The sequence below is a fragment of the Schistocerca piceifrons genome, chromosome 3 (genome assembly GCF_021461385.2).
Source record: "Schistocerca piceifrons isolate TAMUIC-IGC-003096 chromosome 3, iqSchPice1.1, whole genome shotgun sequence".
Classification (NCBI taxonomy): Eukaryota; Metazoa; Arthropoda; class Insecta; order Orthoptera; family Acrididae; genus Schistocerca; species Schistocerca piceifrons.
The window spans coordinates 158,370,708-158,389,025 of record NC_060140.1 but is presented as its reverse complement, the minus strand read 5'-3'; the positions used below and the strand labels follow the sequence as shown (position 1 = coordinate 158,389,025).

General features: G+C 39.5%; 1 protein-coding gene across 1 annotated transcript in view; it reads right to left on the bottom strand.

Moving 5' to 3' along the window:
- LOC124790029 (solute carrier family 22 member 7-like) overlaps positions 1-18,318 on the bottom strand; it is a 127,997-nt gene that overhangs the window by 71,520 nt on the left and 38,159 nt on the right. Inside the window, exon 4 of the mRNA XM_047257585.1 lies at positions 4,930-5,087. Coding sequence (XP_047113541.1) covers positions 4,930-5,087 — 158 coding nt within the window. The remainder of the gene's footprint in view (positions 1-4,929; positions 5,088-18,318) is intronic.

Genomic DNA, 18,318 nt, shown 5'->3' with positions numbered 1-18,318 from the left:
TATGTTAAATGGTTTGGTTTCTATAATCACATTACAGTTGGGTAAATAAAGATAAAGTTATATTATAAAAGTTCAGTTTTATGATGAAGACTAATTAAATCATTAATCAATTGTTCTTGTGTATAATTATTCAAAATAGTGAAAAAGACCAGATGACAGACAATACTTAAATTTTGTTTCATTCATTGATATAGAATTATTGAATTAGGACTATAGTTCAATCTTAACATTTCTTCATAATTTGGATGTCTATCTTCGGTTTTTATATAGGTGCTTGGGTAATTTTTTTGTTGCATTCTGACGACATAATAGTTATATTAACATATATCATCAAATAATTTTAAAAGAATGTATGTTGGTCTTAAACCCTATCATTTGTTTTACTACATGTGGTACGAAACTATTTCTTTCATCATTTCTTGTATCTATTATTTCTGAAGCAATATTAACTGATTCTCTAAAAATTTTGAATATGATCATCTTTTATTTTAATTCTATCATCCATTAATTATATTATTTCTGTGTTTAATTTATTCAATTCTGGTAGTTGTTGTATATAATTAATTTTGTCTTTTATTTGATATTTATACGCATCAATCGCATCTTTTCTAATCTTATATTCACCATGTTTTCTAATTGATGGTAAAATTTCATGAGTAACCATGCTTGTAAATTTCTCAGCTCCTTCTTTCTTAGAAGATATGATTAATGAATATAATCCAGATTCATTGATAAATATGGAAGATTTTTCATTACCTTTTAACCCTGGTAATTTACCTAGATTAGATACATTTTCATATTTTACTTTGTCATCAATATCAATGTGTTTTCTAATTGCATCATCTGTGTCATTATTCTCTAATATCTGTGCCAAATCTTTTGCTTTAAACCATGGATTACTTTCGTCATTATTAATCGTGAAAACTTGTTTGTTGTTGTGTATAACCTTGTTGTTGAACAGATCTACAATTGTTTCCATTTAAGAGATATATTTTATATTAATTTCACAAAAAATTAATAGTACCTCAAGTTCGTGGTTTGTATTCATGATTAAATTAAATTGTAAACAAAACAAACTTTATGTAGTATATTAATTTTAATTCTATTTGAATGATGATATTTCTGTTGTTGTTTGTGAACATAATAGTAGCTGCATCAGGCTTAGGACTACAAAATAATAAGGCAGCTAAATATTTATTGATTTAGGTTACCTAGATATTTCACCAAAAACCGAAATAACCCAAGTTACTGATGAATTATTAATAGAATTCTTAATGTTCAACTAACACACAATCTTGAGGTTGCTGGTGAATTAGTGAAGAAACGTTACGTTTTATGAACGAAACTACAATTTGTACAGGAATACCTTCTTGTTTGTAGTACCCTGTTTTCTACACCCTCGTTGCATCAATCTGTTTACTATGTCCTCCTTTGCATCAAACGTCATAGGTTATTTGCTTCCAAGAAACAACAATTCCTTAACCTCGTCTACTCTACCCTATTATCACCAAGATTGATGTTTAGTGTCACACAGTTCTCATTTACATAACTTGTAACTACTCTTGTCTTTCTCCAGTTCACTCTCAGTTACTATCCCGTAGTTATTAGACTTCTTTACTTTCAGTGAGGATAGCAACGTCATCAGCGAAATTTAACATTGATATCCTTTCACCTTGAATTTTAATCCCAACCCACACTCCTGGAAATGGAAAAAGGAACACATTGACACCAGTGTGTCAGACCCACCAAACTTGCTCCGGACACTGCGAGAGGGCTGTACAAGCAATGATCACACGCATGGCACAGCGGACACACCAGGAACCGCGGTGTGGGCCGTCGAATGGCGCTAGCTGTGCAGCATTTGTGCACCGCCGCCGTCAGTGTCAGCCAGTTTGCCGTGGCATACGGAGCTCCATCGCAGTCTTTAACACTGGTAGCATGCCGCGACAGCGTGGACGTGAACCGTATGTGCAGTTGACGGACTTTGAGCGAGGGCGTATAGTGGGCATGCGGGAGGCCGGGTGGACGTACCGCCGAATTGCTCAACACGTGGGGCGTGAGGTCTCCACAGTACATCGATGTTGTCGCCAGTGGTCGGCGGAAGGTGCACGTGCCCGTCGACCTGGGACCGGACCGCAGAGACGCACGGATGCACGCCAAGACCGTAGGATCCTACGCAGTGCCGTAGGGGACCGCACCGCCACTTCCCAGCAAATTAGGGACACTGTTGCTCCTGGGGCATCGGCGAGGACCATTCGCAACCGTCTCCATGAAGCTGGGCTACGGTCCCGCACACCGTTAGCCCGTCTTCCGCTCACGCCCCAACATCGTGCAGCCCGCCTCCAGTGGTGTCGCGATAGGCGTGAATGGAGGGACGAATGGAGATGTGTCGTCTTCAGCGATGAGAGTCGCTTCTGCCTTGGTGCCAATGATGGTCGTATGCGCGTTTGGCGCCGTGCTGGTGAGCGCCACAATCAGGACTGCATACGACCGAGGCACACAGGGCCAACACCCGGCATCATGGTGTGGGGAGCGATCTCCTACACAGGCCGTACACCACTGGTGATCGTCGAGGGGACACTGAATAGTGCACGATACATCCAAACAGTCATCGAACCCATCGTTCTACCATTCCTAGACCGGCAAGGGAACTTGCTGTTCCAACAGGACAATGCACGTCCGCATGTATCCCGTGCCACCCAACGTGCTCTAGAAGGTGTAAGTCAACTACCCTGGCCAGCAAGATCTCCGGATCTGTCCCCCATTGAGCATGTTTGGGACTGGATGAAGCGACGTCTCACGCGGTCTGCACGTCCAGCACGAACGCTGGTCCAACTTAGGCGCCAGGTGGAATTGGCATGGCAAGCCGTTCCACAGGACTACATCCAGCATCTCTACGATCGTCTCCATGGGAGAATAGCAGCCTGCATTGCTGCGAAAGGTGGATATACACTGTACTAGTGCCGACATTGTGCATGCTCTGTTGCCTGTGTCTATGTGCCTGTGGTTCTGTCAGTGTGATCATGTGATGTATCTGACCCCAGGAATGTGTCAATAAAGTTTCCCCTTCCTGGGACAATGAATTCACGGTGTTCTTATTTCAATTTCCAGGAGTGTAGTACCTTTCGTTTATTTTCGACATTGCTTCTTCGATGTACGAATTGAAGAACAGGAGCGAAACACTTCATCCTCGTCTTACAATCTTCTAATCCGAGCACTTGTGTACATATTTAATAATACACGTATTTCCATATGGTTTATAATTTTTTCTCAAAATTTAGGTCAACTTGCCGACGTTCTGTCTCATCCCAAAGATGATCCATTGGGTTCGAATCAGTTATCGGGACAGGTCAGTCCGTTACAGGAATGCTGGTTTTCACAAATCGTTGATTCACAGACGCTGCTTTATGACTCGTTGAAATGTCATGCTCATACCAACAACGTCTCCGAACTGTTCCTCTAACGAATGCAGAACACTATATTGAGTAAAATGTGCTTATATCTTAATCAGTTACCATTTTCTAAGCATGATATGGGGACCCACTCTGTAACACACCCTCCTGCATACTTCGCTCTTGTCATTATAAGATAACGTTCCCCAGGCATTGCCAAACCCAAACACTTCCATCAGATTTGCACCTGATTAGTGGCTCCTAACCACTCGATTCTAGTCATCCGCTGTCCAGTGTTATCACTCTTTATAGCACTATAAGATCAGCAAGGCACTGCTTCAGAAATATTTGGCTTATGAGGAGGTGCTTGACCACTGTACCCACTACTCACTGTGTTAGCTGGGCTTCTGGTAGCACCATTCAACCCATGGGCGATTCTCTTTCGGTTATTTGTAGCCTCCCACCGCAATGCTTAATTCTCCTGTGCATCAGTACGCGAGGTTGGCGTGATTTTGGGTTAGCTGTGGTTGATCTTCGCGTTCCTACATCACAGTCACATCACAAACAGTCGATGTGGCCTGTTTTAAAGCACTTGTAATATCCCAGATACGTTGATGAATGGGATAAATCCAATGATCAGGCCATGTTCGAAGTCACTGAGATATCCTGACCAATCCCATTTCCCATAACTGCCGTCCAACTGCCAATATAATACGCCCCACCTCCTTTTATACAGGCGAGGTAGATTCTCGTGACAACTTGTAAACTGTGCATTACCTAGGGATTCCTAAATACGTTTAATTACGGTCTACTGCCGATTTCCCTACATTTCGAAGACAGTCGGCAAGAACGCAGATAGTTCTCAGTGTAGGTACAACGTAAATTATATTCTAAATAGGAATGACTGAGCATTTTCGACATTTTCGAATATTCCAAAATAGCGCATCCTGTGGAGTTATAAACGCGGAAGCTGACAAAAGGGTTGACAATTATACAGCATTTATTACTGTCTGGAACGTAAACGGTTTATTAATTTTTCAGAAATAAATATTGCAATCTTCCAGCCGTAAATTGAGAAGCTACGGCATTCTGATCGCAAATATCTTGTTTCTGTAGTAGGAACGTTTTATGTCAGCTGCTCCCTGGTCTTGACACTCCTGTTTCCTGTCCTGACATTCTACTCCTTTTGGAAGGCCCATCAAGTCTCCTAGGAAACACTTACGGATAAAGCATTGGACTGAGTGTGAGACTCCACGCAAGTGAACGTCAGGATCACAACATGGGCAGTTCGATTTCGAAACTTATAGGACCTACGATATCTCCATTTTGTTGCCTTTGAATGTGCTGATGGGATAACATATAACTGCATTTGTTGACGAGACCTATCCTCATACGTCTTCCATAAATTTGCAGATGCCATTACGGTGACTTTTTGGTGTTATTTCTATCTCCTGAAGTTCTGAGAACAGTTAGTATGTAAACCATCGTGCTACAACGTTAATGTTATGACAGCAGCTGCGTGTGTTGATGCACTTACCAACAGACAAGGCAGATTCATGCATAGGTCCGGCCGCTGCTGATACAAGGGACTGTGCCAGGATGAACAGCACCAGGAAGTCTGGTGTGAGGACAAGTAGCAGTCTGCTGATCGCGTGGGCCACCAGGCAGAGGAACTGCAGGAGCTGCCGTCCGTACCTACAATCGTAAACGAAAGTGAACGACGTTGTTCAGCATCAGGAGGGTGATTTCGTACTGATTAAGGCACTCATACTGTGATCACTAATCCCTTCAAGGGATTCAGGAAAAGTAAATACCATTCTGCTGTTCTATCAGGGTGTATTGCACTGGGAGCAGCTCCATTGTCGATTAAGGATTCTAGCTACGGAGGAAGGACCATACTATGGGGTTACAGAGGCCTAGTAATCTCAGTAACTTGCCTCAGTTCGCAAGTATCTTTGACACGCTAACGCTTCGTGTCAGCATCCCCTTGACGAGAGCACATAAGTTGCTGATTGCCAATGGGTCGCGTAAGTAAGGTTCTGCTGAACCTGCTCTGATATTGGCGAGCTATTGCGAGATATGAATTAACATGAATTGATATGTAAAAACCGCGTAGCAGAGTCAAGATTAAAGAGAGCAGTAACTGTGAAGTTGCAGAATTTGGCTCAATTAAATTCGGAAATTGTCCCATAAGCGTTACAGGTGCGAAATTCTCTGTATCCTCCTCATCTTTACATGAGCAAGCCCATGTACAGATAACTTTCTTATCACATTTATAATAATCAAATAGTACAGAAAGATATTGATAGGTGATACCTTGCAAATGTCTAAATATTTGTTTTATGTTAGAATATTTGTTTGAGGTATCGGTACTCTGCTGGTAGCTTGCGTCGAATGGAGTTCCTCAGTAGACATCCCTACATCGCAGCAGGTGCTGCATGGAGCTAACAACGCTATACGGAGTGACAAGGATGACTTGACAGTACTACGTTGTTAAAGGATAAATAACGAATTACATACAACCAGACGGCCGGGTTTCAGCTTAGCATTTGATTATATAGCTGCACTCAGTCATGCCATAACAGTTAACTGGTAATTCCAACTGCAACACGTCATCTCAAGATAATTTTAATAGAAGATATTTAATTAACTTTGATTAACAGAACGGTAAATGGCGTAATTATTTCCATTGCTCACTTGGTATCCGCGCTGAGAAGCGAATATGCTGAGAAGATAATACAAGCAGAGGTGCTGCAGAAGACTGATCAGGGCTGGGCAAGTGTGCAATTTAAAAAAAGCTTAATGTTTGTAATAATTTTTGTAATTAACATATAACCTCAATGTTCGATTTATTTAATAGCGGTATTGTTAAACCGTAATTCAATTATGTGTGAGTCTTGAGTATGATGTTTACAACAATGATGAACATACGTTGTTCAGAAATAGAGAAAAGTTTATGTAAAACATAAAGGTGCGTTTAAATGCTTCACTACTTGAATATTAAACGATTTTAAATTAATTAATATTACATGCACTGAATATAGTTTGTGATTCTGTAATAATGTTACTAGTTTTCATGCATGGCGGAGAAAGATATACACTGACCAGCCAGAACGTTATTACAAATTACCTAGTAGCCGGCACGCCCACCTCTGGCACGCATAACAGCGGCAACGCGTCGTGGCATGGAAGCAGTGAGGCCTTCGTAGGACGCTGGAGGGAAGTGGCATCATATCTGCACGCACAAGTCTCAAAATTCCCTTAAATTCCTGGAAGCTGTAGCTCTGATGCCACGTTTAGTCACATCCAAGACGTGTTCGACCTAATTCTGATATGGTGAGTTGGGGGAATGGGAGCGCAAAAGTCCCGAGTTCGAGTCTCGGTCCGGCACACAGTTGTAATCTGCCAGGAAGTTTCATATCAGCGCACACTCCGCTGTAGAGGGAAAATTTCATTCTAAAAACATCCCCCAGGCTGTGACTAAGCCATGTCTCCGCAATATCATTTGTATCAGGAGTGCTAGTTCTGCATGGTTCGCAGGAGAGCTTCTGTTAAGTTTGGGAGGTAGGAGACGAGGTACTGGCAGAAGTAAAGCTGTGAGGACGGAGCGTGAGTCGTGCTTGGGTAGCTCAGTTGGTAGAGCACTTGCCCGTGAATGGCAAAGGTCCCGATTTCGAGTCTCGGTCCGGCACACAGTTTTATTCTGCCAGGAGGTTTCGCTTTTGATATTAATTAGATATATATTATTTTCAGTGCTCTTTTAGTGGGTCCTCATTTTTGCCTTTCAAATTGTTTGTAGTGTGTTATCACATGAAACACTGTGATAATCATGGCGTGTGAAAGACTCAAAACTAGGCTCCACAGCAAACTGTGAAATGGCAGTGAATATCGTATTTTGTTAGCACCGCCTAGTTACGAACTGACAAATGTTCAAGACAGTAATTTGGTAATAGTCCATAAGGACAGGACCACTCAGTAATCACGGTATAGACATTGAAACAATCTGTGAACAGGGAAGTATTGTCGATCGATCGGTCAGTAACAGATCGCTTCTAGAATGGGAAATGACAGAACAAAATCTTGCAAATATCGTTGATTCAGGTTTTGCGTCATCACTCTTTTCTCAATTAAGCCAAGGCGCCTTCTCTGCTTTTAAAAATACGAATACTGCCACCGCAAATGCACTGCCGAAAAGCAGGGAGAAACATGTTTCAGTCACTAATACAATGTTATTGCAATTAATGAGACAAATGAAGCAAAAGCTTCAAAAGTTAGACACAATGAAACAAAATCTTCAAACGTTAGACGCAATGGAACAAAATGAGGAGCGAACACAGCTACAGCTTCAAAAGTTAGACTCAATGGAACTAAATCTTCAAAAGTTAGACACAACGCTTGAACAAATACGTGAAGATTTTACTGCTGAGCTACTCAGAATCGAATCGAAACATCAAAAGATTTCTGAAGATGTACTAACAGAATTTTTGTGAACATTTTCAGCCTATTTTTTCGCAACATGAAAACACATTAGAGAATCATGAAGCAGCCATAAAAGAACTGGAGTCATTGTTCACAAAAATCATGACACCTTGTAGACCAAAACTGACTCAGTTTCATTTATCGATATGGTTATCAACCTGCGAATAATCAGGAATACTTAAAGGACACAGTAGATACGATTTCGACACAAATGAACACTCTAAAATTTGGTTCAGAAAAACTAAAGGAGTAAATTAGCTCATTATTGGGAAAAGGAGCCGAACTTTCGGATCAGTTAACAAATTTATATACGAAGGTAGATGATGACCTGAATGATACAAGACCGGTAGCCCTTACTGATACAGAGGAGTATGAAGAAATTGGGATACTGAAACTAAGTCAGAAAAAAATTAATATGCAACATAAAAGAGAAATGCGGGAAGTATGAGATCAGTTGGCACACATGATACGGGAGTTTCATATTTCCGAGGATACTCGCGCTACGACAGGGGAAGTGGGATTTAGAAATACTGAAGAGTAACAAACTAAAGACACTGGGTATTACGGAGATTTTGAAAGGAGTTGGCAAGGTGCACCGAGCCTTGAGATGGAACCGCCGACACGACGTAACAATGACCAATTAGCAACTCGCCGTCATGAAGACTTTGACTATAAGCTCTTCGTCACTATGCGTAAATTTAAAACATTGAAGAATCCACAAGCTTGGTTTCATCAGTTTGCTCATTGATTTCCTCCTAATTGGTCATCACAATATAGATTAGAATCTATGTGTGGCTGTTTAGGGAATGAACCAGCTGTAAGAATGAGATCGGTTATTCGCGACTGTCACAGTGAAGAAGATTTCAGCCATGCCTTCCTCTCTATATACTGTTCTCAGGCTACTCAAGATCAAGTAAAACACAGCATTATAATGATGAAACATTTCGGAAAGTCTGAATTTTTTAGCTCGGTAAAATATTCTGACGATATGTTGTACAAGAACCAGTATTTGTCAAACCTTTACAGACCCTTGGAACTCATCCACATTTGCTTAATTAAATTGCCGAACATTAAAGACCTATTACTTTAGTTGGACTCTGTAAAGATGACATAGAAAGTTTTGAGGGACTGTTGCAAAAACTGGATATTGATACAGAGAGTTGCATGATGCAAAAACAGGAAAACAACAACAATTGCAGTTCACATCCATCACATTTCCTACACGACAGAAATAATAACCCAACATGAAAAGGCTATTATTATAACGTAAATCGTGACCAAAACAGACAATCCCGTATGACAACAGTTGGCAGAATACCAATAGTTACAAGGAATGGTCACCACTCCGTGGTAATGATTATGGCAGAGATAACTGTAGGAACAGACAATATAGGAACCAGAACAATTATGACTAGGAAATCAATCGGCCTTACCTTTTGTTTGGAACCTTCGACGCAACTTGACACTAATAATCACTTTGCAAGTACTGAGTGAGATCATATTGATGACGTATTAAATATTAAAGTTTTAATTCAGAGAAAAAATTGGAACAGTTGAGAACTGTAATGATACTGATAGGCAGGATATTTTTTACGTTTTACAAGCACATTCCACTGTTTTCTAATACAAAACAGGAACAATTAAAGGATTTCATTACCAGTTTCGTGTTCTTGAGCATACTAAATTTTGCTTCAGACCATATGTAATTCCGGGACATTACAGAGCCCATGTTAGAACAGAAGTACAATCTATGCTTGACGAGGTCATTACTGAACCAGCAGTAAGCTCATCCTATAATCTATTATACATTGTTGAGAAGGATAATGGATCGATAAGGCTTGTCTTAGATTTGAGACAATTAAACACTATCATCAATCCTGAAGCCGACAGACCGCAAAACTTGGAAGAACTTCTTCAGAATTTCAATGCCGTAAAATTGTTGTCCTCTATTGATCGCATATCCAGCTTTATCAAATTGGACTTCATACAGAATGTGGAAAATATGCGGCTTTTCTTTGTAACTGTGTTTGTTACCAATTTTGGAAACTTTCTTTTGGTTTGAAAATTTCTTCCATAGCATTCATTCATGGACTAAATTCCATATTACCTGAGTTCTTAAAACGACAGTTCACTTCATATGGGGACTATATTTTAATAGTACAAGCCTCTTGGGAACAACATAATCCTATCCTCAACAGCGTGTTATGTCTTTTCGCAGAATCTGGAATTACAGTTTACTTGGAAAAATCTAAATTCTGTAGGATAAAGGTGAAGTTTTTGGGACACATTATTTCTTCTGATGACATTCAGCCAGATCCTGAAAAGTTGGAAGCAGTGAGAGCCATTCCAGTTCCATCCACAAAAAAACAATTTGTCAGTTTTCTAGGTCTCTCGAAAACCTACCGTCGTTTCCTGAATATGAAAATTCTTGTATCACCAAAATTTTGTTCTCTCAGTGTCAAAAACACTGTTAGGAACTGGGACGAATAGGCACATTTGGAATTTGATTCTTTGAGAGAAGCGCTAGTTCACGCGCCAATCTTAGCTCACCCAGATCTGTCACAAGATTTCTGCCTTAGCACAGATTCCTCTGAAGATGGACTTGGTGCCCATTTATTTCAAGAAGCCATAGAAAATGACATTACTGTTTAGAAAACCATCGCGTTTGCTAGCCGTGTGCTAACAAAATCTGAAATAAATTATTCCGTCACTGAACTGGAAGCCTTAGCTATCAGTGTACATTCCCAGCAAGGAAAACAATGTTGCGGACTCACTGTCACGCGCACCGGCTGGCGTTGTGAAAAGCGACACAGAAGCAAACAGTGAGAAAAATTTCAGTATTCTTTACATTCAAAAAGAAGGCTTTGAAAACTTCGTTACTACATCTTTAAATGACATCGCTTATGAGCAAAGCAAGGATCTGATTTCGAAAGATAGCAAAAGCAAATGGCATGAAGGAACACAGGCTGTTTCGTTATTATGGTCTGGTTAGAAACAACATACTCTTAAAACGTTTTACTGTTTGATGAGGAGCTATAGGTACTTTGTATTCCGGACGATTTTCTTAATAAGCTCATCTAGTACACTCATTTCAGCTACGCATATTTTCGTCCACGAAAATGGTATCACGTTCCTCGGACGACTTGTTATTTTAACAACATGGAAAAGAGGTTTAGGAGAGTCTTGTTTATTTGTAAACTTTGTCAAAAAGCTAAACCATCTACTATCTCACACCCGTACTCCATTGTTTCCTATCATTGCTACTAACTTAAAAGAATTGGCTACAGTTTCTCTTCTTGAGACCCTTGTCAAAAAATTGAAGGGATTTTCATACGTTCTAGTAGCTGATGAACTTACTTCAAAATTTGTTTCCTTCACACCGTTACGCAAAGCCACTGGACGGTTTGTATCCAACACCTCTGTTAAAAATTTCTTGCGTTAAATTGGACACGTTGCCAAAGTCATTTCAGATAACGGACCAAAATTCAGATCTGCTGTTTCCTCACTCATGCTTCGGAATCGAAAAAGCAAGTGTGTTTTTTATTTCGTTCCACTCTCCACATTGTAACCCGTCTGAAATAAATCAATAAGCTTTGCAGACTTTGTTGTCACAGAAAGCATCACTACTGGGACAGATACTTACACTTATTTCTAAATGTACTGAATGAAATGGCTCATGACTCCACTGCTTTAGCAACTATTCTTATACTGAAGAATGAGGAACCACCGAACAGAATCAGAGAGCTTGTACCTTTTCCGAATAAACGTAAACTTCGACATAAAGACGTAATTGATTTAGCTATTAAAGATATAAATTCTGCTGCATACAAAAGTAGATAACTACATGGTAAGACAAATGCAAAGAAACTACACATTGGTCAAAAACTTCTCATTAAAGCCCATTCATTGTCACATAAGAAGAAACATTTGAGTTACAAATTCTTTTTGTTTTACAATGGATGTTACAGGATCCGACATATACCACATGATAATTGCGTTGATGTTTAAACTCTGAGCAGTACGAAAAGTAAAGGATTACACCACATATCTCATGTAAAACCGCTTATTGAGAAATAGTTTGCTTTCTGACCTACTCTTTGACATTAAATTTTTCATTTCAAGTTATTAGTACGTTTTGTCACATTCTAATGCAGCAATGTTTTGAATTCAGCTATCTAGTCAACAACCTATGGAACTTATAAAGACAGTAATATTACGAGTTCACTTTCATGGGGAACAGACCTTACAGTCTCATTGTGTGTACATTTTCACTTGTTAGTTGCACCATTACGTCATGACTATAAATTCCACATTCTTGAATCAAATAATACTAATGAAGTGTTGCTGCAACATTTTGATTTACACGTAGAGAAATTTTTATTTGAAGTACTTTCTGAGAGGTCACAGACGACACAGTATTTGGTATGTTTAACATCTACACGATTATACAACGACGCTACTTATGAGTGACATATTTTTATCATATCTTTTGCTCTGTAACTGTTTTATGTCTGCAAAGTATTTCTGCGGACTTCTAAAAAGTAAAACATGTTTTAGTAATCACCTTTACGGCATGTCTACAGTAACACAGTTATTTTCATAACACAACAATACGCTACAGAACAGTACATTCAAGGTGATGGCAATGAACGTAATAACTATGACATGTATACGCATAGCACTTTACTTTATGGAGAAGTATGCTTAAGGACGACGATAACTACGACACTTGGCACATTTTTGCCGCTAAGCAACGACAGAAATTCAGCAAGAACTATAGTTTAGTGCTATATGACACGCATTTCAATTGTTACTCTTTATACTTGGAACAGTTTTAGGATATATTTTAGATTATGATTATGATACAGAGAAGGTTTTCAGTGATTCATTTCATTCCGAAATTTTAATCTGTAACATCTGAAGGTATAATTACATCTTCCCTAATGAGGGTATGCCTAGTTTGTGTACCATGCATGTGGCAAGCACAAGGAGCGCTAGCTAATATGGTATTTGCTTATACAGTTTTACACATCGGTACCACATTTCTCTATTGCAGAATTACACAGCTATCTGGTCATATAGCAGAGGGAAATGGAAATTTTTTTACTACATGGTAGACACATGTCTAGCAAACTACGCAGTTGGATTACTTCACACTTATGAAATTGTATTTTGTCTGCATTTTGTGAACTGCTCACATATATTTTTGGAACAATTGTGATACTGCAATCGCTTTGAGAGATGTATTTTGTATGGGATCATGATTTTTGAAGTATGTTTGAGGTAGATGACACTATTGAAACCAGCAATAGAGCAATTTTTAGAGATTTTGAAGTTATTAGAGGAAGCTCCGACGATTTTGAAATTTGATTAATATGTTAGGACGATTTTTTTTTACGACGACGATGTATATTATGAAATCGACGTATGATTATGATCACTATGAAAAGTGAGTATATATGTGACTGTTAGTACCACAATGCTGACAGGAATTTTTGGACACTATTATTTATGAGCTTCTGTTTCTATACACTTCCAACATAAATTTTCAACCTGTGAATTTTTTTTATTTGTGTGGAACTGTCATTGTAGCTGCAGCTATTATCGTAAATATTTTCGTAGACAGTCTATGTGACCTTGAGGTAATGCTCTGTTGTGCTGGGCTGTGAGCTAGCATCTTTGAAATATACCCATTGTTGTATTGCCTTTCAACTTTACTGGTGTCTCTTCACCGACTTTGAAGCTCGCTGCATTCCTGCAAGTGCTCGCATAGTTCTAGAAAAGAGTGGCCGTTGACCTCGCTACTAACATTTCTATGCAGAGCGCACTATAAACACGACCCACTATGACTTGTAAACATATTATTACACTTTGGAGTTTGTACTTTGTGCTACTTACTGAAATGTTTATGAAGTGATGAAAAATATTCTTGGTTCTACATACCCGATTATGACAAGAATTGCAAGAATTTTTACTGACTTACGAAATGCCATGTGGCTAGTGAATGATGTTTTTATCCTTTGCTTTTTACTTATTTGCTTACTTCAAACGGCTCTAAGCACTATGGGAATTAACGTCTGAGGTCATCAGTCCCCTACATTTAGAACTACTTAAACCTAACTAAACTAAGAACATCACACACATCCATGCCTGAGGCAGGATTCGAACCTGTGACCGTAGCAACAGCGCAGTGCCGGACTGAAACGCCTAGAACCACCCGGCCACTGCGACTGGCTTAATTGCTCATTTTATTTAATATGTAGTGTCTAGTTGCCCTGCAGTATTGGTTTTAAATAAAAATTTAATACATATGCTATTGCAAATTATTTCTGTTTACAGATCTATTAAATAATAATTTTATGATCCACATTCTTAAAAAAAGAGGACTAGGAAAGGAAAGATGCAAAGTATATTAAAAAAGGCAAAGTGGCTAGAACCGGGAATAGCATACATAATCTTCTTTCCAAGGACTTGATTATTTTTTTTATAGAATAAGTGGTTGTGGTGCACCACTCTAGTGTTAAGATGTGACGTAGACATTAGGATGTGAATAGGCATTTCCCTTTTCTGCGTTGCTTACTTTACTGTAATATTTTTTCCTCCTTATGCTTTGTCATGCTTAGGTGCAAGTTATTGCATTTGCTGCTACTATTTGTCTGGCATTGTCCTACTAAATCATACATTGTATTACACTGATAACCCAGTTTTACCACTGATTTATTTTTCTTGTATGCTGCATATTGCCTTTTATTAGTTATATTGTTGCATTATTTTTGCTAATTTAAGTATACTGCTGTTTGCATTTTTTGTTGCTGTTGTTGGTGTCAACTGTCATGGACTGGGCGGCTGATCCCGGCGGAGGTTCGAGTCATCCCTCGGGCATGGGTGTGTGTGTGTTTGTCCTAGTTAGGTTAAGTTGTGTGTAAGCTTAGGGACTGATGACCTTAGCAGGGTAGTCCCATAAGATTTCACACACATTTGAATATTTCTCTGTGAACTGTTTTGTGCTGCTGCATTGCCTCATTCTCTAGTTTATGTATCTGAGCTCAATAGATTTAATTTAGTTTAAGAGGAGGTATGCCGTATAAGAAAATGAGCTGTGATGAGTTGGGAAGAAATGCATTGAGAAGCTATAAGGAAAAGGTTTGGCCAAAGAGTATTGTATAATGAGGAACAATTATTTTGTTAAGTATGATTTTCTTGGAAGCAAGTGATGAGGTAAGAAATATATTAAAGTATAAATAGAGACAGACAGGATTTTTTTTGGGAACAAATGTTAAACTTAGGGAGATTTCCAAGAATAAACTGAAGTTTTGGTTGGAAATGGTGTAACCACAAGTACTGCAGTATCAGATGCTACACTGAAACAGACCCTGTCCTTTCATTTTCTTTTATGCCGCTAGGTGTTTATGCGTACCCTTGTGTGTTTGTGTTTTTACTGTCTGTGTCTTTACCTGACAAGATAAATTTGCAAAATTTTTTTCTAATACTAAGCTGCGTTCACGATGATGACGAATACTGTCATCCTCAAATCTAACCTGTTTTTTTTTTCATTGAAAAGACGTTCACACATTATTTATTCTGTTCTGTTTTCTTTTAATGCTCATGTGTCAAGTTAATATTTCTTAAGGCATTCTCATTTTTCATTTAGTTACTTACGTCATAATTATTGTGATACTCATGTATATTTTTATTTCTATTCTTTTTGTGAAGCCTGTATTACTACAAATGTTATCTGTATTATCATGTTCTTTGCTTTACTGATGTTTTCTTTACATTTGTGACTGAATTTGTTTGCTGTAAAATTGAAATTGTGTGCACATCTGTTCTCCAAGTTAAGTAAATAGTGAGGATACATTTTACTGACCACATTTGTGTGTTGGTCATAGTATATGGATAAGTCAGAGGATATATGACTGAGCTAGTACTTGCATGAGTGCTGATAATTCAGCAAGGGACTGGTTAACACCATTGCTCGATATAAAGATACTGCAAAGCAATTAGTGAGCCAGTGGTGGTTTGTGGACTTGCTATACTGTCATCAAAACTCTTGAATTGTGATTGTGCACCCGCACCGTTGCAACGGATGGCTGCTGATCATCTGTACAAGGAGTACAGTGGGTCTGCACCTTTGGTGACCCATTACTACCTCAATCTCTACAAGGAATACTGTGGGTCTGCTCTCTGGTGACCTACCAATTCTACCAATATTCTTCAAGACTTCTACAGACTCTGGTGTGGGTGTGCTCTTTTGTCGCCCATTACCAATCCTCATTTTTTCATGTCAAGAGTCATCACTGTGTTTCTGTTGGGAGGACAACACTGTTTCCTCAAGAGTGCGTGGATGTCCACTACTTACGTGTGCAATTCCTCTTATTGCTTAGACTCTATGCATAATACTGTCATATACTACTCTTTGGATGAATGATTAAGACCGCCTGTACGGAGAGTGAGGAAAACTTTTGCTTTGTTGACCAACAGTAAATTACTAATTGTGTGCATCTGATCTGTTTGATATTGTTAATATAAAAATTTAAGAAAATAGTCTTAGCCACTGCCCAGAAAACTTTGTATAATTTTTAGAGAGGAGCAGGTGGGGAGGGCCTTTGTGAGTAGCCAATTTATATATTTTGTTGTTGGCAGAGCGATAGACTTCATTAATAACTCTGACAGAACTGTGCATTCTCTGTAAGAGTCTCTCTGTGGCTGGTCAAACTCGCAGTTGGGAGTGTATAATCAGCAATGATGGAGGTTGGAAGCTAATAATTAGCAGTGATGGAGGTTAGAAGTTTAAAGTGATAGCGTGAGCAGACGGTATGGACGTCTGTTCATCATTGAAATGTAAGATTGTTGATGATTATATAATGTTTTGGAATTGGATGTCATGGACGATTATACAATTTTTTGAACTGGATGTTACATTATTAAGGTAACATTTGCTAGCCACATGCCTATTAGTAGGTAGAGCCTACCGTAGTCAGAATCTTTTATTTAGCTGGCTGTATTGATGCTCGCTGTATCGCTGTAGTTCGTGTAAAGAAGATTTTATGTGAGTTAAGTGTTTTATGAAATATGTCGGTTATTGTTAGGGCTTCTGCTGATGCAGGGATATTCATTTGTGTTAATTTTTTGAGCAGTCAGATTGCGTTTGAGTTGTATTTGTCAGGAATATTTCTGTAGGTCACATATTAAATAACAAAACACAAGTACATTCACTCAGCAGTTTAAGCACATTCGCTTGATACAATTTCACTGAGCAGTTTCAGAATTAAATTTAGAAATTTCACCTTCTCAGTTATTTCTGTACAAGTAAGTAAAAACTTAATGAATAATTCTCAATATGACAGCTGTCTGAGATAACTGAAGCCACACTGATAGCAGCAGCACAAGTGCATGAGGGCAGTAGCGACTGAGTGGTGGTGGTGGTGAGGAGGCTGGAGAGTGGATCAGGAGGGATGTTAGGGTTGGGGTGGCAGACAGTACACTGTTGCTGTGGAGTGGGCACGGACGACGTGGGGAGAGGGGTGGGCAGCTATGTACCGTCACGATGTAAGGCGTAGGGTTGGGGAGAGGTGGGAATGAGTACAGTAGCGGAAAAGGAGAGAAGTAAGAATACTGGGTACGATATTGGAATGAGGGCTATGTAATGCTGGAATGAGAACAGGGAAGGGGCTAGATTGGTGACAACTACCAACGATGGCTGAGGCCAGAAGTGCTACGAGAAAGTAGGATATACAGCATGGAATGTTCCCAGCTGTGTAATTCAGAAACGCTGGTGTTTTGAAAGGATCCATTGGCACGAGCTATGAAGCAGTCATTGAAATGAAGGACGTATGTTTGGCAGCGTGCTCATCAAAAGGGTGGTCCACTTGTTTTGTGGTCTCAGTTTCTTGGAGGCCATTCATGCGGAATGCATGACCCAACAGCTTTTTGGTTATCATACTGACAGAGAATGCAGCACAGTGGTTGCAGCTGAGCCTGTAGTTCACATGACTGGTTTCACAGGCAGCAATACCTTTAATAAATAATGTCTGTGACCGGACTGGAGTAGCGGTCGAGGGAGGATGCATGGGGCAGGTATTGCATCAAGGTATATTGCGGGGGTATGAGCCATGAGATAAGGGGTCGGGAGCAGGGGTTGCCTAGCGACGGGCGAGTGTGTTATGTATGTTCGGTGGACAGCGGAATACCACTATGGAAGGGGTGGGAAGAAGAGTGGGTAGGCCATTTCTCATTTAAGGGCACAACGAGAGGTAGTCAAAACCCTGGGGGATAACGTAATTCAGTTGCTCAGTTCTGTGTCGTAATGAGTGACGAAGGGAATGCTCCTCCGTGGCGGGACAGTGAAGCTTTGGGAGATGGTGGGAGACAGGAAAGATAAGGCATGAGAGATATGGTCGTGTACAAGGGTGGGAAAATAATTATGGCCTGTGAAGTCTTCAGTGAG